Source organism: Semicossyphus pulcher, unplaced genomic scaffold (genome assembly GCF_022749685.1).
Source record: "Semicossyphus pulcher isolate SPU_LCO1_2020_fin unplaced genomic scaffold, fSemPul1.0.p SCAF_7, whole genome shotgun sequence".
Classification (NCBI taxonomy): Eukaryota; Metazoa; Chordata; class Actinopteri; order Labriformes; family Labridae; genus Semicossyphus; species Semicossyphus pulcher.
This window is the reverse complement of record NW_027211748.1, coordinates 27,727,293-27,754,837: the sequence shown is the minus strand read 5'-3', so window position 1 is coordinate 27,754,837 and position 27,545 is coordinate 27,727,293. Positions and strand designations below refer to the sequence as shown.

General features: G+C 43.8%; 1 protein-coding gene across 3 annotated transcripts in view; it reads right to left on the bottom strand.

Moving 5' to 3' along the window:
• Positions 1-630: 630 nt before the first annotated feature.
• pard3ab (par-3 family cell polarity regulator alpha, b) overlaps positions 631-27,545 on the bottom strand; it is a 269,729-nt gene continuing 242,814 nt past the window's right edge. For all 3 annotated transcript variants that reach the window (XM_069684173.1, XM_069684174.1, XM_069684175.1), the window contains 3 exons: positions 15,889-16,012; positions 8,845-8,987; positions 631-3,779 (listed from right to left, as the gene is read on the bottom strand). In XM_069684173.1, coding sequence (XP_069540274.1) covers positions 3,383-3,779; positions 8,845-8,987; positions 15,889-16,012 — 664 coding nt within the window. In that variant the 3' untranslated portion in view covers positions 631-3,382. The remainder of the gene's footprint in view (positions 3,780-8,844; positions 8,988-15,888; positions 16,013-27,545) is intronic.

The following is a 27,545-nucleotide window of genomic DNA, read 5'->3' as shown; positions in this document are numbered from 1 at the left end:
CACACACACACACACCTACACACACACACACACACACACACACACCATGGAGTCAATAAAAAGAACAGAGTGCCATGAAGGATGAAAGCACAGGATGAGGCAGAGGGATTTCTCTGCTTCCACCTCTTCTCCCTCTGTTCTCATATCTCAGTTCCTTCCAACACATCCAGCCGGCTGGCTTAAGTAGCATTAGTGGTATTTGGTTAGGACGTCACCTTTAACCCTCAGAACAAAAACAGTAGCTGCTCCACAGATCCCCTGTGTGGGACAATGGGAAGGAGGCCGGACTTAATAACAGGAAACAGCGTTTGGGGAGATTACCTCAGCGTGTTGAACAGATCGGTTACGCAGTTGTTTCAGAGAAGCTGAATGTTGTTTTCAGTTTCGTTCTTTTACGTCAACTGCGGCGCGGCTTCCCCTCAGGAATTATGATGTTTCACGTTTCATGCTTTTTGCTTCCTCCAACTTCTCAGAGAAAGACATCAGCAAGCAGACCCGACAGATCTGACATTTGACAGCGAAGTGAGTCCCTCCCGCTTAATTTGAGACTCATTCGACGGAGCTTCAAAGCGGGAGCGGCGGGGCTGAGGAGAAGAAAGGTGGGACAGGCGGAGGCAGGTTGTAAACAGGATGGAACAGCCTTCCGTTTTATTCTAAATTTGATATGTACAGGAAAAGTGGCTGCATACATTTCTTAATATATCATGTAAAAGTTTTCTGGAAAAAAAACAAAACAATTGCACATCAGCTTCCACGTCTTCTTGAACTTTAAAACACATCATGGTACAGCATGGTTGAAGGCAATGTCAAACGGGATACAAATACACTGATAACCGCTTGTAAGTGTTGGCTCTTAATAAAGTTAAAAAAAAAAAACCAGGAAGGAGTACCCCTAAAAATGACTCATTTTAATAAGATGATATTAAAAAGGTTTAAAAACACGCACTGTAGTTTGTGTGCTGAAGTGTCACCGACAAACAAATCACATCATGTCTCTATTTGTGTAAAATATTACGATATTATTTCAGGCACTTATCGATATCAGACCCGGTAACTAGACTAGCTCGAACAGTAAAAAGTCCATAAAGTTTACAGCACAGGTCGAATACATCCTTCTAAACGTGCTCGTCTGCACGATGAGACGCACAAGTGTTCACAGCAGGAGGTGCAGGCCGCTACGAGCAAACACCTTTTACAAAGTCGTCCGTTTACTCTCACAGTTTGCATCTTATTTGGTAACAGTTCAGACCCCATTGAATTGATTTAAAACACATCGGCAAGGGTCCGTAGTGTTTTTGTGTTTAGTACATACATAATGCAAAAGGGTAATTTCAGTCAGCTTTAAAGAGGGTAGTGTTGTGAACTTCCTCAGGTGAAAACGCAGGAAAGATGCGGTTTTCTTCAACCTTCTCGCTTTTTTCCGTTCATCATTTATCACCCCTACTAAGCCTGTCTCCTTCCCAGCGAGGGTCTTCATTAACCAACAGGAGATAATGTATGTCATGCGGCTTCACTCTGCATACGAGCGTGTAGGAGTGAAGGGCAATTACGCACCGCCTGTTTGTTTTGCACGGCTTAATGATGGCCGGGGTTTTTTTATTCTTTTGTATTTCCCTTTTTTGTTTTTAAAAGTTCGACCTTCCGCTCGATCTCATTTGTTCGCTCGCAGGCAGAGGCACAAACATTAGCGGTGCCAAAGGAGGGTAGGTTGAGACTAAGAGGATCGGTTGCCACATACTGCAGCAATTAGAGCAGTGGGCTGGTTTGCTGTGGCAGTGATTTTTAAGCATGTGTCATGAACACCCCGAGGTCTTCTTTCCGACCTGCGACCACAGCTGCTGGTTTCACTGATTAGTTTCCTTCTCTATGGGTGAAAAAAGAAGGCCAAGCAGCGGCTGTAGAGTTTGACTGGAATAAAAAACGTGGATTATCTCAGGTCGGAAGGGAAGAAAGCTTCTTCTTTTTTTGTGAGGATGCACACGTTTCTCCAGAACACGCTGGGGAATGTTTTAATAGAGTCTATTTCTTTGGGAAAGAAGCAGTTCAAAGTATTTTTCTAATAATGCTGGAGAAGAGTGTCAGGTAAATTTGTTAAAATGTAAAAAAAAAGAAAGCAATTACAGCAAATTGAAAGCAATTAACTCCTCGGGACAGTTTCTCCTTTTGTTAAAACCGGGACAAAAGCTGCAGCTAATCTCACACTGAGAGGCTCATTGTCTCTCGCTGCCCATCTTTATTCCAGCTCTTTTTGTGATTTTATTCCCCTCTTTATGTCAGAAGCCAGGCCCTCTGTCGGTGCCTCTGGTGGCAGCTTTCTCTGGCTCTGGCAGGCAGCAGGTGGCTTGTGATGAAAAATTCAGTGCAGAGCCTGACTAGGGAGACAAGGAGGGAGGGAGGGAGGGTGGTAGTGGGAGGAAGGGGAAGAGGAAGGGGAGGAGGAGGAGGGGTGACATGAGAGGAAGGTGGGAGAGGAGCGTAGAGGAGAGGGAGATGAAGGTGAGGGTGTTGAGGTAGCAGAAAGAAAGGTAATGAACAGAGAGAACGACATGAGGAGGATGGCAGCCAGAGCTCCAGACAGACAGGCAGGCGGGCCAGGGAATCAAGCCCAGAGCGGTGCAGGGGGGCCAGGCACAGGATCAGAGCTGTCTACCCTCTCTGCCTGGGTCTCCTCCACGGAGATAAAACACGATATGAATCATTTATGAGGGGGGCTTTTTTTTATTAATAACACACACACACGCCGTGCCCTGCTTCTTTCATACACTTTGCCGTGTTTCCTCCGCTCCCCGGGGGGTACTCAAGTGAGAGAGCACGATCGCTGAGGAGAAAACACTGGATGTAACAGAAAACAGAATGCTGAGAAACGCCGGAAGCCTTGGCAGGGGGCTGAATGTTAACTTTGAATTGTGACCGATGGGAAGAGTCATCCGTGGGACATTCTGTAAACCCACAGACTTGCTAGTGAAACATGTACCTTGTCACATGCCTACACACTAACCCACACAGGAACTTTCGCCTCCCCATGGGCTCAAAAGAGCACCCACTCACTTGCCTGTCTGCCCATTTTGATTGTCAGCACGTGTCGGTGCCAAAGCTCGATGAATCAGAGTCCTGGACGACTGTGAACAAGCATCGTGTTCGTGGTTTCAGAGAAGGCACTGAGCGTCTCATGTATGTAGGAGGGACTGACTGACTGACTACTTGTATAGGTCATCGGCACAGCGAGGGATGAACACAAACACCCACATACTGAGCACACTTCACAACTGTTTACCTCTAAGACCGCTAAGCTATACGACCTCTAGCTTGTCCCTTTGTCAAGATCTGAAGCGTCCACTTCTGATGTTTCTTTCAAGTTCTCCTTTCAGTCCAAAGATAATCCTCAAGAATAAAAAAGTCTTCCTTTCTCTGACCCCAATCTATTAAGCCTCGCTAACTGCGAAGGCGAGGGCGGCACATCATGGCGGTACGGACCCTTTGGAGAGGCAGGGTCCTTCAGGTGCCCTGTGGAGTACCCTTCATAGTTGCTGTTTCCGCCGCTCTCCTGCAATAACTTCCCTTTGGCTTCCTGCTCACGGCGCCTCTGCTCCTGCCTCAGGAGCTCCTGCGCCTCCAGGAGGACTCTGGCGTTGACTCCACCACTGCCTGGGTAGCCGTTCCTGGAGCCCTGGTAGCTAGAGTACCTGGGGTTGTCCTTTGCTGTCTGAAAGCCCTCACCTGGCGGGTACGCTTTATCCCAGGAGTCCTGGGAGATGGTGCTGGGGTTCTTCCTGGGTTGTCTGGTGTGGAGAGAGAAAGCAGGGGAGGAAAGGGTCAGAGGTGGTTTGACTTTTGGGTTCAGATGTTTCATTAAACTTAAATTACTCATCTATGACATATTGTTGTAGTCATTTATAACAACATGACAGAAAGGATCGCTGCAGAGGTCGACCCTTTTTTGTTAAGGAGTATGATGCTTTTTTAAAGGAGCAGTTTGCCCCTGGAAAAAGCCGTTGTCAGTCAAAGCTGGTGTTCTCTGTAATCAATAGAAGCAATAATATTTGAAATTGGCGCCATAGCTATGGAGGAAGTTGTGGTTTCACCCATTCTACATTCCTACAACGCCCAGCATGCATTGCGCCCCTCCCTCTGAAAGGAACGGCCCAGCGAGAGACGCTGGAGTGAAATACGACTGTTTCGCTGCAGAGCGGTACAGAATCCAAAATACGCCGAGAATATGGATCGTCTAAAGAATCTTCAGGTCTGCAGTCTACATTTCACACCTGACGATTTTGAACGAGACATCGGAGGTGGGCGTAGATTGAGGAAGTGTAGTTTAGCGAGCTGCCTTGCCTCCGAGAGAAGCGGCTATCGTCCTCCAAAGGCACAAAAGCGAAATTAAATAACAGCATCCCCATAAAAACATGATTGAGGAATGAGATTGAAAATCGGCGTACTGGCCCTTTAACTGCAAATAGCTGTTACATCGCAGACTTCAAAGCCACCGGACCTCATTGATAAAACGCAAATTTTACCACATAGATCACAAAAGTTGCCGGTGACTATATTGTTAGTTTGGATCAAACACGCCACAATAACACAAACGAAGTAACCAGTCGAGGCAGCAGGAGACCAGAAACTGATTTCTGACACAGAAGGTATAAATCAGGTTATCTATGTTCTCCCAGTGTTTCCCTCTCAGACATAATCATTTTATTTCTCTACGACACACAACTTGAACCCTCTTTGCCACACATTTTGATCTGGTTTGGTGTAAGTTCTTGGATCCATTACTGAAAGAAAAAAAAACCCTTATACAGTCGCAGTCAGCTGCATGGTAGCCAAGACATCCCACTGAATGAAGATGAGGGACCATTACAGCCTCACAAACTCCCTGTGGGCAGGCACCAGCCTGCGGTAACAACGTACAGGGATACCTAACCATGTCAAAGCCCCCATCCAGCCCATTAGGCCCATTTCAAGACAGACAGAAACAACCATCGTATCTGACAGACAGTAACAGCAGACCTTTCGAGGGTGGAAAAATGAGGCGACCAACTTGTCCGCGATGGATTTGCTCAGACTGATATTTGACACCTGACATAAGTGTCTTAAAGGCACAGTTAGATGTCATGCCTCTGGCGGGGGGCTGCCTCGCCCTTTACAAGAAAGGTGGCGGGGAGGGGGTGAAGAAAATCCAGATGTGTGACATCACCTCTCATTTCTGCTTGGCTAGGTTCCTTGTGGCAGCTTTGACTCTTTCTGTGTGTGTGTGTGTTTGAGGCCGTACGATATGCACGAGTGTCCCAAACCCGACAGCTCCACCTATTTATCTTGAGGGCACGGAAACACCAGAGGGAAGAGCGAGAAGAAGACACAGAAACATCAATGGGCTTTTGACTCAGAGCCATGCATAATTAGCAGGTTTATCAGCCAGCTGTGAAGAAATCGTATTATTCCTGTGTTTGGATTTGAGTAGGAAGCGAAGAAAAAAATCCTTAATGAGAATAGAAAAGACCTTTGTTTTTATTCAAGAGAGATTGAATGCAATTGGGAATGGATATGCTTCTCGATCGGTGAGATACGGAGAATATAGCCCAGGTTTATTCTTGCACACGGTTGAGTGATTCCAATTTTCAGAGACAGGCGTCCCTGGCATCTGATTTCATTTCATATGTTGACAAAGAGGCCAAAGCCGGTCTGCCTCCCTGCTGAGAAATGCAAAGCAGATCGCTTCGCTCCGTCTGATGCCGTGCCAAGGGGGAGCATGTACATGTGTGGTAAATACAGAAAGATGTTCTGTATTCTGTGCATGCACACTGTGAAGCATGACAGATGATAAAGTAGGGGGGAAAGGTGACAGAGTGAGATTGAGAGGAAAAGGGGAGACTTTCTGAAAGGTTGTGCTGCAGTGCAGCAGTGATGGACGTGTGGTTGTGACATGCATGCATGCTGAAACACGAGTGGGATCAAATGCCTCTGCAGCTGTTGCAGCAAGTCTTTGGTCTCCAATCATGGCATTAAATTGGCTCTGAGATCAATGGCGTCGTCGATGATGAATATGAGGACCCTTCCGCCGTCACTGCTTCAAACTGCAGCGGTTTATTTTCACTCACAGGTTCTTGTTTAGGAGCGGGCGTCGCCGAGAAGGGAACTGACCTTTTCCCAAAGCTGTTTTTTAAAGAATCCAAGCACCATTTATCACGTCTCCTTTCACAATCCAGTCGTGCTCTCATGAGGAATTTCGCCATCCACGACTTTAACAGGCCCATATGAATCCCATCAAGGCTGTGATCTTATAGGACGCCATATTTACTCTGTCTCAGCCTCTGACTTCACTCGATGGAATCCTCTAAGTCAAACAATAGTTAGTGTTCTCGAGATACTACAGCGGGGTTTATCCAAACAGAACAGTTTCTTAATGGAATTAGTGCAGGAAAAATAAAGGGACGAGGCCACAGGATGTTGCCTCTGACCGCTGGAGCGAGACGGTAGTTCATTAATCTTTCAGCAAAGCTGCCTGCAATATTTATCAAGGAAGGGATTTATGTCGATAACAGTGGATTAGAGTACGACAGTGAAGTAATAGAAGATAATGTATTTAATGTTGTATATGTATGGTAAGTGCAAGCTGATGGTGTGCACCCGGTCCGACCTTGCAGGGTGTTTCAGAGTGAGTAACTACAGACTGCTCGGGGAGGCAAGAATAACTTTGCATTTCCTCCAAGGCAGGAATAAAGTCACTCAAGAATAATAATAAAAGAAATCTATTAAAGAGCAGCTCCTGTCATGTTTGCTTGAAATAATAAATCTGTCTTTTTCTACAAAATATGTTAAATTACCTTGTAAAAATCCTCCCAAGCATCTCCTCCTTCTCCCCGCCCGTTATGCACATGTCCAGCCGCCCCCGTTCGTCGCGAAAACAGAACACGTCTCTGCCATCGTGGAGTGGCCACTTAGCTAGCTTGAAATGTAGCAATTAGTAGTAGTAACGTTAACGCTGACTGTTACAGCTGGCTCGCGCATTGCCGAAGTGTCTGCCATAGGTTGCACATAATAGGCTCGTTCGAGACGACTGCCGGCTCGCCTCGACAGCAGGCGAGAGCAGCCGATTGCCGCCTTGTCAAGCATCTATAATACCAACACCTCACTGTAAATTGAAGTGAATAAAGTCTTTATTTGTTGTTGTTGTTATTATTATTATTACTACTATCATTATTATTTTAATTGGATTTAATATGAAGTTCTCATTATATTTTATTCATGGCTTTTGATAGTTATTTCAATATAAACATCAATGAATTAATGTTTATCAAGAGAGCGTTCATGAGGAATGAGTAAAGCATGACATTGTGAATGACAGTACTACAAACCGTTTGGTGTCTGTCTGACACTTTATGAAGTTTAATGAATAAGACAGAAGTCTCATCACTTCCCTGTGGGGGGTGTCAAAGCTTTTGTCAGCCAATAGGTGCTTCATTCACGCAGTCTCGTTTTCAGAGCAAGTCGGACAACAATCTAACCGTCATGCAATATGCTTGGCAAGGCGGCGATCGATTCTGCGCAGGCCTCGCTCATCTCGAACAAGCCTAATGATCTGCATGGCGTCACCCCGTCCATTAACGGGATTGGCTCTTTAGGTTTGTGACATCACAAACCCTGCCAATCTGAAAGCGTGTTGTTCAGCTTGTCCTTGGTACACTGCAGTTTAAAAGCAGACAGGCCCAGCCATGGAGACGACCGATTATGTTGTCCCTGATATGTCTGGTAGCACATGAGAAACACCACATGGAGATGTTTACAAGGCTAAACACTGGATTTTCACTGGAGGGGGGCTTTAAAGAGGTTTAAAAGTTAGAAACCATCTTTGATAACAGGCGTTACAGATTCACGTCTTGATCTTTTTCAGGCTTTCCAGGCAGCCTCTGGTTAAATTCACATTAACATTCCTAAAACAAAACAGCATATTTAGGACGAGACATGGGGCTTTATAAAAATGTCATGATTATCCTTGGAGAAATAATTATGATTCACTCCCTAAATTGGATGAAAAATTGAGGAGAATTTTCATGAAATGGTTTTTGCATAATTAGGAAACGAAGCTCAAGCGAACATTTTATCTGCCCAGAGAGAGCCCGGCTCCGCTCGCACTGCTCCACCTAAACCCATACGAAAGACAGAAAACTGTACGTCTGAATCGAATCAAATTTACGTTTAAATTCTGAAAAATGTACCCATGTGTTCACAACACAATCGCACACAGACACACACCCGAGCACTTCCTGGAACAACAGGCCGTCATATCATGCAGATCAAAGGGAATTACATTAAGGGAGAGGAAAGCAATCATGTCAGATCTGTGCGAGAGGGTAACGTGATCTATCCACCCTGAAGCTCAGCGTGTGTGTGAGTAAGAGTGTGTAGTTTTGTGGGCTGAAACTGACCCTCTATGAACCCCTTTCTTACTCATATGCTATATATATATATATGTGTGTGTGTGTGTGTGTAATCTGCGATCATCGCTGTCTCAAGGCTATTACAATGAGTCCAACATAAAGAGACAGGAATACACGAGCGCATGCACACACACACACAAACACATTACACTACATTATGGCACATTAGATTGAATTACGGATCTCAAACAGACACAAACCCAGTCACAACCTCCTGGACACATTTCATATCAGACAGACAGCAGCAACACGAGTACTACGTGTACAAACACACACACACATCTCTGAGCACATATTGATTGTTGGACAGACACAAACAAACATCAAACACGACATCATATCAAGCCTGTCTCACATACACACACACACACACACACGCACGCACGCACTGTGTGTGGGTCACTCTTACCGTGGCAGGGAGCTGTACTGTCGCTGTGCCTGGGCGAACGAGTCTCTCTCCTCCTGTCTCTGCCTCTGCATCTGAACCTCGACCGACACCGAGTGGCGACCCGGCTGGCTGTACCCGCCCGGACCGTTACTGCTGCTGTTTGACTGAAAACAGCAAGATGGCAGCTCGGTTAACTCCTCACTGTGATCATCATTATTCCACCTGTTTAATTATTATTCAACAATAATTTACACTTCATTGAAAAACTGTGGACTGACTGTTTAAAAACCAAAAGCATCGGCTAAATATCACTAGAGACAAATGGACACTTTAATTGAAATACTGTCTCATTGTGGCAGTAAGAGGAACAAAGCAGTCTTCTGTGCTGTCGTGACACAGGCGTTTGTCCAGTGCCGAGTGGTGACACTTATTTTTGTGTTGATCAGACTGCTGCGTGTTCTCTGGTCGAGCCGATATGACGGATGAGATTGAGTTGAATAAATGCTGTTACACTGACTGCAGTGGTAATGCAAGCAAACATATGAATGGGAGACGTTAAGTTTCTAGCACTTAGCCGTTGTACGTGAGCCAAGCAGAAGAGTCTTATTTATGCAATTAGTGTTCCACATTTAAAGTACATGCTACACTTTATATTAACATTAACAGTCTCTAATGAAGGTTATTTGCCACATTTTAGCAAACAAACCTCACAGTAAAACATGGTAAATATGTAAGTAAATATAAGTATGTAATGGTGAATAAAAATACAGACTAAAGTGATAATCTCGAAGATTTTCATGTAAATACATTTCTAAGTCTCTACCTATCGCCAAATGAGGCAACTTGAGCCTATGGCCCACTGATGAAAGCCTTTGCATCTGCAGTATTACAGACTGGGTGTCTGTCGCGACATTCGTGGAAAAAATCACAAGCAGCGTCCAGCAGTGGTTGGTCTGCCAGAGAGGGTAGGCGGAGCTAAGCGGCTGCTTTTCCGTCTCTGTAAGTGTTGCGAGTAAACAGTAATCTACTATGGCTGAACAAACAAAGAAAAGATGGATGACTACAGACACAACTTTAAAAAAAAAAAAGTTAAATAAAAAGAAACAAACTCGACGCTCAGATGAAGCAAACAGTCTAAAAAGGAAAGCGACCGTCAGCCAGAAAAATCAAGAGTTACAACCGGAGCCGACCGTGGACGGGTATCTTGCCCAAGAGAACGAAAATGAAATCTTCGAGATTGTCATTTAAAAAACATTTAAGGAACAAATATATAAATGTAATTTAATTTGAAAATGTCACGTTAGACTTGATACGCCACCGTCAGATACGTTCCTTTATTTTTGTTTAGTGGTATACATTTATATCACATGTGGAACTTTTATATGCGCTCCAGTTATAGTGATTTACATCCTGTATTTTCCCCCCAGAAATAAAGACTTTCTGTGGGTTAAAGTCCGTAAATATGTGCAATTGGAATCTAAAGTTTGGGCTGGTTTTGTTAACAAATACATATATTTGGACCCACTGCCAATGATGCATTCAAATGTCTCTCTTTTGTCTGTGTTAATCAAGCTCAGACATCATAACTAGCCAAATTCATTCAGCAAAACCAGGAAATTAGGTTCTATCTGAATAGCTGTTTTCAAATTCAAAGCATGATAATCAACACAACAGGCGTCAGGGTTTCCACACACTGTAGCATAATAAGAAACAGCAGCAGTCCCTGACACAAGATACCTCACCAAATCTCCCACTGCCCCTCCCTCCACCCTCCACCCTCCCAAAGTCCAAACCACAGACACTTACCAGCAGCCAGTCGGGCAGACACACCCTGAGCTCGTCTCTTCTCAGGTCAAAATGAAGGTGAGACACAGACACAGAAGGAGGGGGGGGGTGAGGGAGGGGCCATGCTGGAGACGCAGAGCGGGGGTGCAGTGATGAGACGAGGTGGATGTTAGTGGGTGTTAATGAAGAACAGTCTGTGGATATTGTGACAGTCATGTGCAGGTCATCGGGTTACATATAGGCACATGTAATAAGTAGATTTGTACATATCTGAAGTCCTTGATGCTTTTATAGTAGAATATATCATTTATTCATTATGATAATTTAATAGTCTATACCTGCATGCACAAACTCCAAGCCATTCATTAAAACATACTAATGCATCTCTTTATCATCCCAGCCCCAAAGGCGTTCAGTATCCTTGAACCAACCCTGTCTTCAAGTATTTATACCTGTTATTAATAGCCTCGAGTCCTCGGCACGTATGGGTTTGCACTTGGTTGTACACAGGGAAACACACAAAAACTCTTTGGAAGCTTGACTGAGAAATTTACAGAAACTTGTTGTTCGCCATCGCCCAGTTCAGAAGTTGTGAATGTGTGAGATGAGGAGCCTTCTGACGCCGTTTGGAAATGGAATAAGGCCTTACTTTGAAGCATATTCACCTCTTAAGCCTCAGCCATTATAAAAGTCTAACTTAGGGCCTGTGTCCACCAACGGTGCTTTAGAGCGCTTCTCGACGGTGCTTACTGTTGCGAGGTAACGAAAGTTGTTAGGCGGCACTTTGGATTAATGAAATTGTATAAAGAAAACATAAAAACAATGGAGTCGTGGCCTGGCGTTAGCAGCAGCTCTACACCTGGAAAATGTACCCTCGAAAAAACGATACGCTTCTCCTCCGTCGTAGTTGACAAAGTTGATATCTGAAGTCCCGCCCCTTCTTGATTTTGATTGGTCGGAAAGGGAGAAGTGACATTGACGAGCGCAGCGGTGTTCCAGAAGTGGAACTATTTTCAACTGAGAGCGTGTTGAAAAAGGGCTTTTTTTGCGCTGAGGACGCTGAGCTGCATTGGTTTTGTAAAAAAAATGCTGTTAATGGACACAGGCCCTTAAAATTAACTTAAACTAAAGATTACACTAATGTCAATTTGTACAATCATATATATTCATATTGCTGCACAATGTGCAGGCCAGGGACAAGATTTCTGGTTTCTGTTTGTAGTCACATTTGAATTGTCCAATCACGCTTAAGAACCTTTGGTCATATGCAGGAAAACTGTCCTTGAGGCTGAATGCAAGTCAATATGACATCCTGGAACACATCGGCTATGAGTCGACCACAATATAGCTTTTTTTTAATGTCTTCCAACAGATATTTGAATACTAGTGCAGATAATAATCTGCTCCCAACTCCAACTCTATTATCGCGTCTCAAGTTGCTAGCTGGAATGTTCCCAGTGATGAGCGTACGGAAGAGGAAGTCTGATATCCCTTATCTGGATACCGTCTGGTGGTCGTTGCCCCCAGGAGGCTACACTGTCGTCAGATTCTACCCAGTTGTTTCTGAGATCGACCTGACTAACTGTAACTCAAAAAAATAATTAAAAAGGGGAATGCCTGACGACATGTCTTCACTTTCGAGACCGTACCTCGTGCCCTCACAGAGACTGATGCACACGTGAACACCCACACACGATTATTCCCCTCAGCAGCAGAGCACCACCTCAATGTTCACCCACTCTTGTACCACGACTCCTTCCGCTCCTCTGATGTTCATTAGCGGTGTGGGTGCAATAACTGCGTGCGTATCACTCGTAACACAAAGCCAATCTAATTACTTTTATGGCTGTGCAATGTGCCGGTAGCCTGGCGGGAGCGCTGTGGACACCCGTTGGTGGGAAGACCATAAAACGATTACGAGTGCTAAAGAGACACTCCCCTTAAAACCAAATGAAGCCAGGGGCAATCATCTCTGGAATTGATTGGCGTTGCCTCGCTGCTCGGGCCGACAATAAGAACAGGCTGGCAGACAACTGAGAGGGAGTGAGTGAGCACCCACGCAACCCTTACTCCACAGCTGAATGGAGAATTACCCGCGGGTAAATTACACTCCCAATATTTTTCACTCGAGAAGAAAAATCCCTTCAGAGGTTTTAGGCATATTGAATATTCCTAGGAATGCTAGCTCACATGGTGATTGTTGAGGCGAGGGGGGGAATACCCTGAAGGATTCCAGATAATAGAAGTATTAAAATATTACAGTAAAATACACGAGGCAATATTATGCACTTTTTTAAAACCCCAAGCATCAACTCCTCTTTTCCCACAGTGGTATAAATGAGCGCAATAAGGCTGGCGCGGTGCTGCTGGGAGAGCGGGCATCAGTCATCCTGATGGAATTAGACCGTGCTACCTACAATCCCCCCCGCACACAGAACTATTGTGGACTCCCATCGCAAAGCAGATTTATTACATGGATGAAAGTCGTGTGGCTGAACAGGGATGGCTGAGAAACAGCTCGTGTTGAAAATGGATAATTTGGCAAATGAAGCACCGAGGTTGAAAACCACACGATGGATTCAGCAGTACCTCACTGGAGGTGTGATATGGAAAGGTCAGCCTGCGGTTCAGGGTATAAAACCAGGCTTGAAGGTGGAGGTTTGTGGAATGTCAACTGGACAAACAGGAAAAAGATCAACTCCATTTATTGTTATTAAATCTTTATAATGACTTCAAAATAGAAAAGCAACAAATGCTCACTAGAGAATCTAGAACCAGGAAACAAACGCAGGTTCGCTTGAAAAATGACCCACAATGCTAATCACAAGAGGGGTTGATTACTTCTAAATGGATAGAAATAAGTAATGATTCTAGAAATATAATGGACACCATCCTTTGTTTGACTAATTAGGATCTATTAATCCTTTGTATAATACAACCATTATTATTCCATATAAAAAAAGCAGCAGTCTCTCTGCACGCAGAGCTCTCCTGGCAGAGGCTGTAAGTGGGGCAGCTGTAGGTGAATTAAGAAAAAGGACACTGGCTCCTTGAGGTCTGCAGCACATCGCTCAGATGAAGCAACAAAATGTAATATATGCAGGTGGGAGGTAATTGAATTTCAAAGACACATTCTCCTGTTTTCCATATGGCCCACCACTATGGCCGGGGTATGAGTGTAATAACAGGCAATTACTATAGTAAGCCAGAGTGCGAGCTGCACTCTGATGAGTAAAAGGGCGCTGAAACGACCATCGGAGGGTTCCTCACACTGAAACCTCTGCAGAGTGTTCACAGTCCACATCCAATTAAAGCTGATCAAACGTGGTTTAAAAAATGAAGCATGGATCTATTGCATTAAATATTTGGGAGTAATTTTTGCTAATTTCCTGTATGATTCTTTGTGCTTAGAAATTCTTCCTTTTGACACCACGAGGAAAACATTTCAACTATATCCCTGATTAAAGATCGCTTTACTTGCCAAGGCACCAATCAAGAAAGTGATTACATGAATGCTGAAATATAAGAAAAAAATGTACAATTTTGTTGTAACTTTTGTGCATTTTAGAGTTTTCCAAAAATTTGTACAAACATATTAATTTGGTAAAAGAAGCATAACTGCTTAAAGCTATCTTTGGAAGCCAGGGCAACCCTTAGCTTTAAGAGTGTGTGTTACTTTGTCCTGAGGTTTCATGGGAAAATGAGACTTGTGACAACAGTTAATACGCCGCTGTTGATGTAAACAAACATAATGCTGCATTATTGTTGAGCTCTATAATTGAGAGCATGCTCGCTTGTTTGGAGACAAAAGAAGAGGTGACCTGCGCTCTTCTTTCCCACACGGCTCTGCAATCCTGCCGAGCAGCGCCAGCTGGAATGTGCACCAGTCTGCAGAACCCGTCGTGACTCTGGTTAAGACTGAATGCCAAACAAAGCTTTACATTTTTATTGGATCATTGCGCTAAAAAAAAAAGAGCACAGATGATTTGGTTGGTGAGCTCTCACTTTATCATCACATTTATAAATGGTAGGACCAAATTCTCCCATTGCACACAAAAAACTGGGCGAAGCTACAGTGGGAAACTGTCGTGTAGAAACAAGAAGTAAAAAGAGTTCATACATAAACGTACAAAAACACAGCTGTGTGTGCAAAATGACCTTGTGTAGAGAAACAAGCAACAAGGACGATTCATATTATTTGCTGTACGGGACGAGATTTACAACACATTTGGTGTCTAGTTTGGGACAACACACATTTGTTCACCCTGAAGTATATAAATCATAATAATGTGCTGTGCTTTAAATAACATGTGTTGTGATAGAAAACGTGTGAAATCAATAATAAATGCATCTTGTCCCAAACTGGATCGAGGAATGTGGTGAAAATTCATCCTTTAGTGTTAAAACAGTAATAGTACACATTACACAGAGAGGCTGGCTATTACAAAAAAAGCTCCTCTTCAATATTTCTATAGCTGACTGTTAAAATAATCATAATTTGTTATTGGAAATGATGTAAAACCAAGTACACTTGAGATGCGGCGCAGGGAAGCACGGAGGACTAAAATAAATACTAAAATATGACGAGCGATTTCATCAGCCCAAAAAACTTTGAAGGCATTCAGATTTTGTTCGCTTATTATTACCCTTTGTTGCTTCAGAATGTATTATCCCTCTTCTTAGCAAGTGAAGCTTTGAATCATATAAATGCCTGCTAAAAATATACATAACGTCACCTTGAAACTGTAAAACAAAAACAAAAGGCACAGTTAAAACAAAGGGATCACAAATGAGACCCGGATACAGAGAGACAAGTCCATGAGGTGGTGGGTGGGTCCGTGTGGATGAGTGACAGACAGGACGATGGATGAGTAGAGAAGGTTGTGACAGGTGGGTGGGGTTAGTGATGGTTTTGCCAGGAGGTGTGCAAACTCCTGCATGCAGGTGGTTGAATTAGAGGGTGAGGGGGTGTTAGAACGAGCACAAGTAGCCAGGAAGGCCCATGGGGGTTAATGGTAATCCTAATGTGGGGACAGGGTGGTGATATCAGTCTCGTTCATGGCTGGTAGTAATGGGGTTAATACCATGCTCCAGTTAGCCACAGGAAATGTCGGTTGCTAACACTGTTAGCTCTCTCCTCAGGCTAGCATTGGAAGATAAAGGCCCAGACTCTTGTTCTGGTAGAGGTCGTTTCTTGACATTAACAGTCTGACAGTCGAGCCGTCTTCTTCGGCCCACAGTGGATTTGTGTTACAGGTTCCCGTCATTTCAGACACTCACCCACGGCTGCTCGAAGCTGTACGTCCTCCTGCGGTCGTCGGGGTCTTCCGGGACGTTTTGGGACTGCTGGAACTCCTGCCTCAGCCTCTGTATCCGGTCGTGGTTGCTAGGGGTTAGCCGGTTACTGGGGGGGAGAGAGGAGAGAGAAAAGAGCGGGGGGAAAGATTGAGGAGTGTGAGAGGTCCATTGTGAACAAGTGACCTGGTTCCATCAGCGCAGGCGGAAATGGCCTGCAGGATGGAGTTATTTAAAATCCAACGGGCTTTGTCCGCGAACTGATCAAATGCACTGTTGACACTAAGAAAAACAACCCAGATATGTTCAACCCAGATACAACATAAAGCATGATGTGTGAGGGACGAGCCAAGAGGAGGCCTTACAGCAAAACCAACAGCAATATGAATCAAACTAATGTGCCTCTGATGTATTATTCATAACAATGAACAAAGACTGGTGCTGAACGGTGAGCAGCACAACACGCACGCACGCACGCACGCACGCACGCACGCACGCACGCACGCACGCACGCACGCACGCACGCACGCACGCACGCACGCACACACACACACACACACACACACACACACACACACACACACACACACACACACACACACACACACACACACACACACACACACACACACACACACACACACACACACACACACACACACACACACACACACACACACACACAGCCCTCTCGGCCTCGTATCATTCAACTGCTGCGCTGCTATTGTCTGTTGCAGCCCTGCCGTGCTTACATCAAACAATGCTGCCTTGAGTGCAACTTTCTCATGGTACGCTGAACAAATGCACTCTCGCTGGTCACTCTCAGCTATTTGTTCTACAACTGTAACTACATTAGCTTTTATGGAGTCCGAAATGTAGAGCGATTAAATATGAATAGTTTATGGGATGTGGCCAGTTGTCAGCATGTGCAGCGATGGTTACAAGGTCGTCAACATGTCTCTGATCCAGCGTCAAAGGGTTAGATACATACACATCATGTGTGCGTGGAACTGAGAATATTTTGATTATGAAATTCTGAAACAGGGATCACTTTTACTCCAGTGTATAGATAGATACATATATAGATATATAGATAGATCAGATGCAAATGTTTTTTAGCTTTAGTTTTACTTGACGAAAACATTTAGTCCAGTTTTAGTCAATAAAAAGTTTTCTCTGTTGAGGAAACATGACCCCCTTTTACCTGTAAGCTTCAGGTAAAATTAACACTGTGAGCAGATCATCAAGACAATAAATGAACGATGAGGACACAGCAACTAAAGATTGCTTTTCGTCATCGCTTCTCATTCAAACAGTCTGACTGAAGCAGACGGCCGATGATCGCTCCTTTTTGTGCAGAAGAAGCGTCAAATGACGCGAAAAACAACCTGTGAGCGTGCACGGAGGCCGAAGCAGAAAGCCTGAGTTACAGGGAAAGTTCACAACCACCTTCATGATACCTGTTATCTCCAACTGGGTTACACAGTTACAGGAATGCATCGCTTGTATTTTGACAGACAGATCAGACGCACAGTGGGGGAAAGTATGCATTTTGAATGTCCGACAGCCGACCGCTGACATTTTAGTCCCGTCTCATCTCATTAAAGACAACAAAACATTCGTGCTGTCAGAGTTTTTATTATCAAAGATCTATTTTTAGCTCGTCAACGTCTCGTCAAAAGATTGTGAACATTTCGTCATTATTTTTCTGAACAACATTAACACAACATTCCCGAAACGCTCCAGAGATTTTAGGTCTCTAGACCAATATTGGGTTCTTTTTGTGATTTCAGTTTTTTAAGTCATTTTTTAATATTGAATTTATTTTCTTTAATTTTTTAAAACAAACATTTTTATTTACTTTCTTGTGCCTGCCTCTTTTCTGTCTCTCAAAGCAGTTCATGCTACTCCAACATGAACTAACGTAAGGTGACATCGAGCGTCTTCTACCTTTTTTCCTCCGGGTTCCTGAGCCCATAAATGGAGAGAAATATAGGACAAGCAGGTAAGTCATATGACCTCCTACAGAGGGAAGAAATTAACACATTTTCTCTCTCAAACCGTGAGTGAGGAGAGAAGTGTCAGGGTCTGTGAATGAAGAAACCAGCGGGGGGGGGGGGGGGGGCTGTGACTTTGAGCGTGACTTTTCAACCTCCTAACTATGCCAGGAAATTCCTGGGGACTGTCTTATCTCTGAAACTCAAAATGTCAAACGTTCCCGGTCACACAGCTCCCCTCAGTCTGCTTCAGAAATGTATTTGGTGAGGAATTTGATTAAATTGCAGACAACCATAGTAAAAATCCTCGTCTATATCAGATAGATTATGACATCAGCTGCACAGTTTCAACAGGCAGGATATCAGTTTCTTTAAGGAGAGCAACGCATGACTTCATCTAGCGTAACATTACTGCAATAACTGCCTAAATTCACTTCATCCATCGCAGAACAACCATGTAGCTGGTTTATAATGACATAACCTAAAACACAGCAGCACTGCCAACTTATCCAGTTATTAACTCCAGACGCACACAATGGAAAAGCCAGAGCCAGTCAGCCTTGTTAAAAACCAGGAAGCTGTCATGTGTGATCCTGCTAATCTCCGTGATATGTAACACAGTCGCCTGGCCTCTTCAGAACGCCGCTGACCTGAGAGGCGGTACATGTGTGACCCTCTAGCTAAGGGTCAAGGCCTCAGTGTCAGCCTTAGCAAAAAGGACCATACGTATCTGACAGTGGGTAACTTGTGAATAGATGTGAACCATTAGAAGAAAAAGTAAAGGAAGAATGATGAGAATTTGTTTCTTAGTTTGGCTCAGGTTGGTCCACATTGTGCTCAGGGATTCTGTCTGTGAGATGAGATGAAAGACACCCTCTCCTGAGACAGTCGCTCAACCCTGTAATCAAAAATACATCATCATTAAGTCGACCTATAGACCCATTCTATATACCAGAATACTTCCCGAGAGACTGCAGAGGAAAGAAACTCAAATAAAAGGGATCAAAGATCTCCCATCCTCTCGTCTGACAGAACACTGTAAATCAATCAGAGAAAGAGCAACACTGCAATACAACCATACGGCCAGAGAGCCCCAGAGACGGGGAGGAGATGAGCTTCATCCTCCGGACAGACTCACTCAATATCAGGCACTGCTGTATGAGGCTGAAAGGTCGCTGTGTGGCTTTTGTTGAGTGGAGCGTCTCTGGGACTCAATAACAGGACTGTGGCTTGCTGACTGGGCTGCCAGCAAAAACTGTTTACGCTGAGATGCACCCTGCCTTTCATGGTCGGCATGCCTCCTGAAAAGCTGTCTGTCTCGGTCTCAGGCCTGGGAAAGAGGGAGCTGTGAGAAGATGTAATGTCTGTATTGTGGGCAGTCGATGACTTCGGGATAAATAAGATTGGTTTTTAACATTTACGCTTCCAAATGAGTTTGGCTAATCTAAAGGGTTGTTTCAAACATGTTTGATCCCTGTTGGAGTGATGCTGCCATGATCCGAATCTCTATAAACATCTGCAAATAAACACGACATTGGATTTATTACCGATATTTTCCAACCCTTTTTGCCAATTGCCGATTGCGCTACCGACATATTAGGCACATGTTTTTTTCCACCTCATTGCAGAGAACATTAAGCCTCCCCTGTAGTGGAATTGATATCATGCCTACTCTTATTGTAGTGGGCAAAAACTACCATAAAGCAGACATCTTGCACCCTTCTTTCAGCTTGATGGGAAAGGCGTTGTGCAAAAGGTCACATGATCACTCATGTTTCTGAGCGCACCTGAATGCAGCACCCCCCGCGAAACACGGCAGTGAGGGAGACATGCCCGGACTTGATTACTGCACCTACTACGGAGACATCAGTGATCGCCGACGGACTCTTTTCATCGTGTGTGCGTCCATGAATATGTAAGTTAGTTTTGCACTGATGTTTATGTTACACTGTGTTAGCTTCGGCTTTGGCTGCGAGAGTATTTTCGGCGTGTTTGATGTTAAATGACGAGAATGTGAGCTAACTGTTAGCTAGCTAAGAGTTGTGAAAGTTGTTTAACTTCTGTTCATTGGCTCGAGTTTCTGTAACTTTTTAGTCTTTATCTGTATATTGTTGATAGCTTTACACAGGCAGTGCGTGCACACACTCACGCCGAGTTAATGTCGTAGCATTATGTCAAGCTTTTTCAGAGCATCAGCGAGTGTTTAGGCAGAATTAAAGCAGTGTTTTATCGGTGGAAAATATTGGCAGAAGAATCATTTTCAAGCCACAATCTGCAGATACCGATAACTTGCCAATAATATCGTGCATCCCTCATTCCAAGATGTCCAGCCCAGGCCCTGATCCTTATGTTACGCTAAAGATTCACCAAAGGCTAATTTCTATAAAAAAAGATCAAAAGGCAAGATTGGAAACGCATTGGCCAGTGGACTTCCTGACCCCATTGGCTTTCATCCCACAACATTTAGGTTATTAACTTATGTTATTAATCTCTAAACAGACATCTGCACTCACAATCTGGTTGTAAACAATGTCTCTCAATGGGTCCCAACATGGCCATGATCCTAGATCTCAGCAAATGTACTTGGTAATCAAATATTGCTCTATCTGAAAGGATTTATGGCCAGCAGCGCAGACTGCAGACATACGGCTGGCTTTAACAGGAATCCTGCTTCAGGCTGGACAGGAGGGCGCTTCTGTAAGATTTAAGAAGTCTGCAATGTGGCGAGACATCAAGTTCAGAAGCACAATGCCTTCCTTTGTTGCACGGCAAAACAAAGCTTTTAAAGAAAGATCCAAGCAATTAAAATAACAACTGCAAGTGCTTGCTTCATTTAGCGTACAAGAGGAAGTGGTCCAAATTGGACTCAAGTCCAAACTAACAGGATTTATCAGATCCGTGCTGTCACTTCAAAATCCTGCGTGACATCGACGCCGCTTCCACGGATCCTAATCAAAGCATAGCAACGGATAGAGCGTAGGCCTCTATGGGGTATTGAACAGTAAGTGGCAGAGGCAGCTGATGGGCAGAGTCCTAATCCTGTGGATTATAAATGAATGGCCTCATTCACACAGGCTGCTCTTCCCATGCCCATAAGAGCAGCCTTCAGACCTACCACCAACTGTACACAGGCATAAATTTAACAACCATCCACTTTAGAGGACTTGGTGACTTTTAGTGGATCACTTTGCCCTTGAAATGAATGCAGGCTGAGGGTGTCCGCATGGTTTGGGGGGCTGTAAAAACAGTAACAGCTGTATTCCGCCCAACGAGCCACCAGCTGGCCCACAAAGACCATCTGAGCATGTAGCGCCCAGCGAAGTGATGAGGCCCACTCGGTGGAGAGATTCAAGTGGATCTTGTGTCTGTTTTGTGATGAGGGCCCTCTTGGCGAGTGGTTACAAGTGGGGTGACCTTGAGGGTACAAGAGCAGCATTGTTGGTTCTCACTTCAAAGTCACTGATGAAAGCATCACCCCGAGCATGAAGCACAGTGTGAAGGACTCTTCACAAAGGCGGCCAAGACGGGTCAGCGTTTCTTAAATCTTATCCGTCTGTTTCATCTCTAAATTAAAGAGCATCTTTTGACCTAATGCAAATTAACGGTTGCTTCATTTAAATCACACCTCGCTCTTTTTTAATAAACGGATTGTATTCTGCGATATCCTATCTATTTCATTTGCCAATAATCCTTAATTCATAATAATCAACTTTTTAATTAAAAGCCACGGTCTTAATTAAACATTTAATTAAGCATGGGTAGTCATGGGATTCCCATCTCGAATGTGACTGATGTACTGACTAGCCTGCCCGCCTGTTAAATAAACATTTTCTGATATAGCGATACGCAGAGTAAGAAAGCAGAGCATGTCGTGAATACATGTCAAGTCCCCCCCCCCCCCCCGAGCGTCGAAGCCGCGGCGGTTAGTTTGTGTAATCTTATCAGATGGTGGAACTAGGCCCTACATCCTCTGACAAAGAGACAGCAGCTGGTGGAGCCTTTCTCTGCTGTGAAAAATGAACCGAGATGCTGAGGATGATAATCCAAGTCTATTGATTGAAGGCTCATGGACGACTAGGAGACTGATGCTCTTGCTAACTGGTGCTAGCAGCTAATGCTCCATCTGTGAGCTGATGTATTGCAAAGTCCCTGTTATCTATGGCAGAGAGCTGTGCAGATTGGGCCTGTTTCCATACGCACGCACACAATCGCTGGAGAGATGTTGCTGCTTCTCATTGGTAACAGAGGATCAAATGGTAAATGGTAAATGGACTGTACTTATATAGCGCTTTTCAAGTCTTGCGACCACTCAAAGCTGCTTTTACACTACATGTCACATTCACACACACCTACACACACTAAGTGCCAATCTCCAATCAGATCTATCATTCATACCTGACGGCTTTGCCACCGGGGGCAATCTGGGGTTCAACGTGTGACTGTAGCAGTCAGGGATCGAACCCCCGACCTTACAACTGAGAGATGACTGACTCTCCCACTGAGCCACAGCCGCCCAAATACTACTACTAGAATACTAGAAAGATGTCTACTGTGACATCAAGCACCATCATTCTGCATGCATATATGAAGGATGGTCTGTTGATGAATGGTGCAAACCTTGAGTGCATGCATTCAACAGTCTGGGAATTTGTATTAAACAGGAGGATCTAATCAACAATCTATGTATAGAGTACACTGCTTAACTAGTTGCAGATTGATGCTTCTAACTGTGGATGAGCCATGCTGTGTATGGGTGAGATGCTGAGACAGACCGAGCCAGTTCAGTTGATCGTCTTTGGAAACAAAAAGGTTAAAAAAGGATTAGCTCGGATGCCTGACTACTCACAGCCTCACTGGTGTCTGGTGATGCAGCGGAGAGATTAAAGGGGCCAAGAGGCCGCCGTGTGTGTTGTGTCTGAGGCCATTTAGGCTCTTATTAACCCAATCTTGCTTTTACTCTGGATTACACTGGCTTAACCCTGAAACACGGGACAGAGCCAAATTGATCTGCACAAACATAGCAATTAGATGCCAATCGATACCATATCTCCACACTTAGCAACTCATTATCAATTCCCTGGCATTTGCCTCATCATGTCAATTGACTAAGTAAGAATAAAGTGGGAATGCATGTTGATGAACTGCACAAACGAATCAGTTAGCAAGCAAAGGAAGATAAACAGCCACGCAGAATTTCCCATTCCATGTAAGAGCTCGTGTTGACAAGGACATTAAGTGGCTAATGAATCTATAGCTAACACGTTCTGTAACCCGGGCCGAACCAGGCACGGTCCTGGTTTCTTCTGAGAGGGCACAGTGCCAACATTCAGAGCCGAGCTTAGTGCCTGAGCGTGTATTTGTGTTCATCAGAAGAGTAATGTGGCACTTAAGTTGGTGAAATGCTGCAGCAGCAGTCACTGGGCAGCTCTGCAGGTTGATTTGAAAACACGTTACAAATTGAGAGTTACACCCGCCCAGTGTCTGCCATCTTTCACGACTGCAGAGGCGCGTTTGCTGAAATACAACACAGTAACACGTTGGTTTCCTTCTCCATCATTTAAAGAGTTTAAGTTAATAACCTCTAAGCATTTCATCCCACGACAAATTTGAAGAGTTTGGAAAGAAACAGAAGCCACTTTTCTAAAAAAGATTATATTGTGCAGCCCATAAACCCTCACGCAGATCCTGTCCTGCAGCTTACAGTAGCATTCATTCTGAGCCTTAGCAATCCCACAGGGTGTCAACACTTGTGCAAAGCAGACAGTAAACATTGGAATCCATCGACGGAACGGATTGAATTTGATTGGTTTTCAGTTTTATGGGCATCTCTATTTTTCCAGGGGCTCTGGTGGTCAGAAATGTCAGAGATGGTAATGTAATATTTGACTGATATTAATGCATGCACACAGACACGCACACACATTTAAAGTAAGATGGGTTACTGCTCTTAGATTTCAAGCTATGGCGCCACTGGAGGCAATAATGGCGCGGCGCACAGCAATGTGCCTCCTTTTAATTCATGGGCCAATTTCATGCTTGCACACATCAGCGTATCGATGCCGGCCTGCTCGGTTACAAGCAAATAAATTGGACGGCGTTCCTGATATCTGTAATCCTGCCCTACTTTTAACGAAGGTGGAGAGCATGACGTCCTATGTGGGACATTTAAGTTTCATTACTCAAATCCCCATCGGATTGTGTGCCGGAGCCACATTTGAATATGTCAACGGAATATCTGCAGGGGCATTTCACATGTGGTTTAGCAGCGGCTTCAATCCCATTCCATCACAGATGCTTTCAATACGTTCTTCATAATGTGTTCTGAGATTGCACCTCATGTCAGGATTAAAATGAGGAGAGATTGTGTTGGATCTAATCTCATGGAGGCCTTCAGCGAAAAATACGACAGGGTCAGATGTACTGTTAAACAACAGTCTCCCTGCTCTCTGTTACGGATCATTTAGAATGCATTGTTGTGACCGTCACAGCGGTATCCTTTACACTGTTTTCATGTGTGTGACCTTTTAAGGTGTAACATGATTAACCATAAAACCAGCGTTAATTTGAAACTCTTCAAACCAGACAAAAACTGTATCCTACGCTTGTTCAAATATTTAAAATGATCATGTTGGTAACTTTATGTGAAATTACCTTTTAAAGTTATGAGAGTAATGGTTGTGCTTTAAAGGGAGGAGGCAACATGTTCATAGAGCACTGCGAAGCATCACTAGGAAGCGTGATGGCGATATTTCCCAAGTTCAACCAAGTTTTTGGAAACGTTTTTTTCAAAAGTTATTTTGGAAAAATGATGTTGCTGTACTATCGTTTACTTTGATCAATATTATTTTTATCTATTTTTATCTTAGTGCAGTGGTTCCCAACCTTTATTCCTTGGAGCCGCCCTGCTTGAGCCCCCCCAGCCCGCACACACTTACACCAAAACAATAAAGTGACTCATTTAAAATCTTTAATGGCAAAAATGAACACCAATCAGCCGATAGTTTGCAGAGGTGTGGCCTACAAAGAAGCTACTGTATTTGAATGAGGACCAAAAAAATATGTTTTTTAGTAGCTGAACAGACTTTTTTGCTTTTTTAATGATTTTATTTAACATGTGAAAATCTAATCTCAGTGCAGACAAAGCCTCGCGCACCCCCAGTAATCTATGCAGCCACCCAGGTTGGGAACCACTGTCTTAGTGCACAAAATGAACGCTATTTAATATTAGTCTTTTTCATTTTCATTCATTTTCATTTATTATTTAGTCCATTTTTTCTTCATTAGATTATTCTTAGCAGTATTCTTTTTCATGAATCCTCAAACAATGTTTGCCGTGATGTCTTTCCTTTGGTTTCTCTTCCCAGGTCATCAAATATTAACGCTTTTTCATGGCAACATTTTAGCGTTTCATGCAGATAAACAAGGTTGAGTCTGTTTTTTTCCTTTCTTACGCATGCTGTTTAAAGACGCCCTTACTGACTACTTGTTAGCCTTTTAATGTGGACGTGGTTACTGTGAAACTGTCTGTTTGATAAGGTACAAAACCTTGTTTAAGTTTAGGATACATGAACTAATAACTTCATGTTGACTTTTTGCTTCATGGGACTCGAGCCCGTCTTTTGGGTGAACATCCTGTGCTGTTTGATCCATCGCGCCCGGTCGCCTCCTCGAGTAGATAATGGTCCTCCTTCTACACCTCCTGTCTTCCCACTTAAGTCTGACATCGCTGTGGATGGGCTTACATTGGATTTAGTTGGAAGCCTGTTGTGGGTTGTATTCCAATTATAGTGCTTTTTTTTTTTACAGTGAATAAAAACAACCTGCGTTTGTCTTTTTAAATCACAAGTTGTTTCTTTGTCTCTCCTTCTCGGCGGAAATTCCTTCCTTCTTCCTTACACTGAAATGCTAAACATGGATTGTTTCCCGATCTAGCGCGCTGTAATAGCTGTATTGCTTTGATTTAAGAGTGTTGATCTCATCTATCATTGACAGATAATGATCTCCGATAAAAGTAAACAGTCATAACAGGATAAACATGACGATACAAAATGTTCAGACGTTCTTTGCTCGCTCTCTCTTGGGGTTATGACATTTCAGATTTCTCACAAACATTCAACAGATTCTTTGTTGCTCTGTCAGCTCTCAGTTCGTGTCTCCGTCTCTGTATCTTTATTCATGTCAGACGGATATAAACACACATACCCACACACTCCTTTGCTCCGTCTCTATCCCACTTTGCTCCATCGCTCTCTTCCCACACTGACACTGGCTTCAGGGTTAACAGCAGACGGCATCTATCACACCACACCATTCAATCAGTCAACGGACAGATCTGCGCTGTCAGATAAGCCACTTATTGTAATATATCTAAGCTTCACAATGCCGTTATGATCCCACCCATCATAACTAATGCTCGCAGGCCACTAGTCTTTATGATTCATAGGCGATCAGCATGATTCAGCACATTCAGCCACCTGGGGAAACGGTAACCAAGCAACAACGACTGGATAAAGGGTCTTGTGAGTTAATGGCTTTACCACAGCCAGCAACGCACGCTACTAATTATTCCTTTCTGTGTCAACACGGCTCGTAAAGTAGGCTCTTCTAGCCCATTAACTTGTAGTGGTGCTTTAAACAACTCTGTGGAGAAGTGAAAACTAGTTCCAACCTGCTTGTACCCACAAGAGCTGTGTTTTCCTACAGGTTGTGCAAATTACCGGCAGAGTTTGAGGATGTAAAGAGGGAGATGAAAGTGCGAGGGGAAGAGCAGAGGATTTTAAACCAGCAGGGTGAGAGCGCCGTCTTATCAGCGGTGGATTAGGGAGGCATTAAAGAGTCCAACTTTCTTTTTTACATTTTTATGAGGTCTCAGCTAAACTAAACATTGATAACAAGGCCCGACTTCTACATTCTCATGAATAAAGTTCAGTCTAAATCAGAAAGTACATTTGCACAAGTTCTTTGGCTCTTGTCTTTTCATGCTGGCAGAGCATCGCAGAGTTTCCTTGAAGCGTTCATTCTCGGTTTCAACAGGAAAGACCGGAGTTTAATGTAGAGAAAAAATTGCACATCTGTTTCATAAGACGGGTGCGAAGGAGAGGAAAAATTCCATCTTTATATTTTGATTATCAGAGTTTTCTGATCTCCCCCTGCCCAGCTCTCAGTACGCACGTTGTTAATCAGGGTCATTCTTTACAGTCAGGTGACCTGTTTCTTTGTGTCTATTTATATGTGCACACTTATTCAACATGTTTTTCACGTTTTCAGTCCGGAGGGATGATCTAGTTTTGATTTGGAACGTGCTTGCTGTCGACACTGAGTGATTGATTTCTGTGTTGTGTTCATGCACAGATGAGCTGCCACAGAGGGGCGTTCTTTGGCTGTAATTTGGGGACTTTAGTCTTTATTAGGGTGACGAATTGTAAATAAGTTTACTATTGTAAAAATTAGATTATTAATTATTTCGGTTTCATGACCTACTGTCATGTCTTGAATATAGCCCTTTGGTACCTTAATGGTTTCCTTTAACTTGAATTTGTAAAGTGATAATTTATTATGGATCGTTTCTTTAACTTGATGTTTGCTTATGTTATGTTTACTTGGAGGCTGATGTTTACTAGTTTACTTATTGTGATCACACATGTT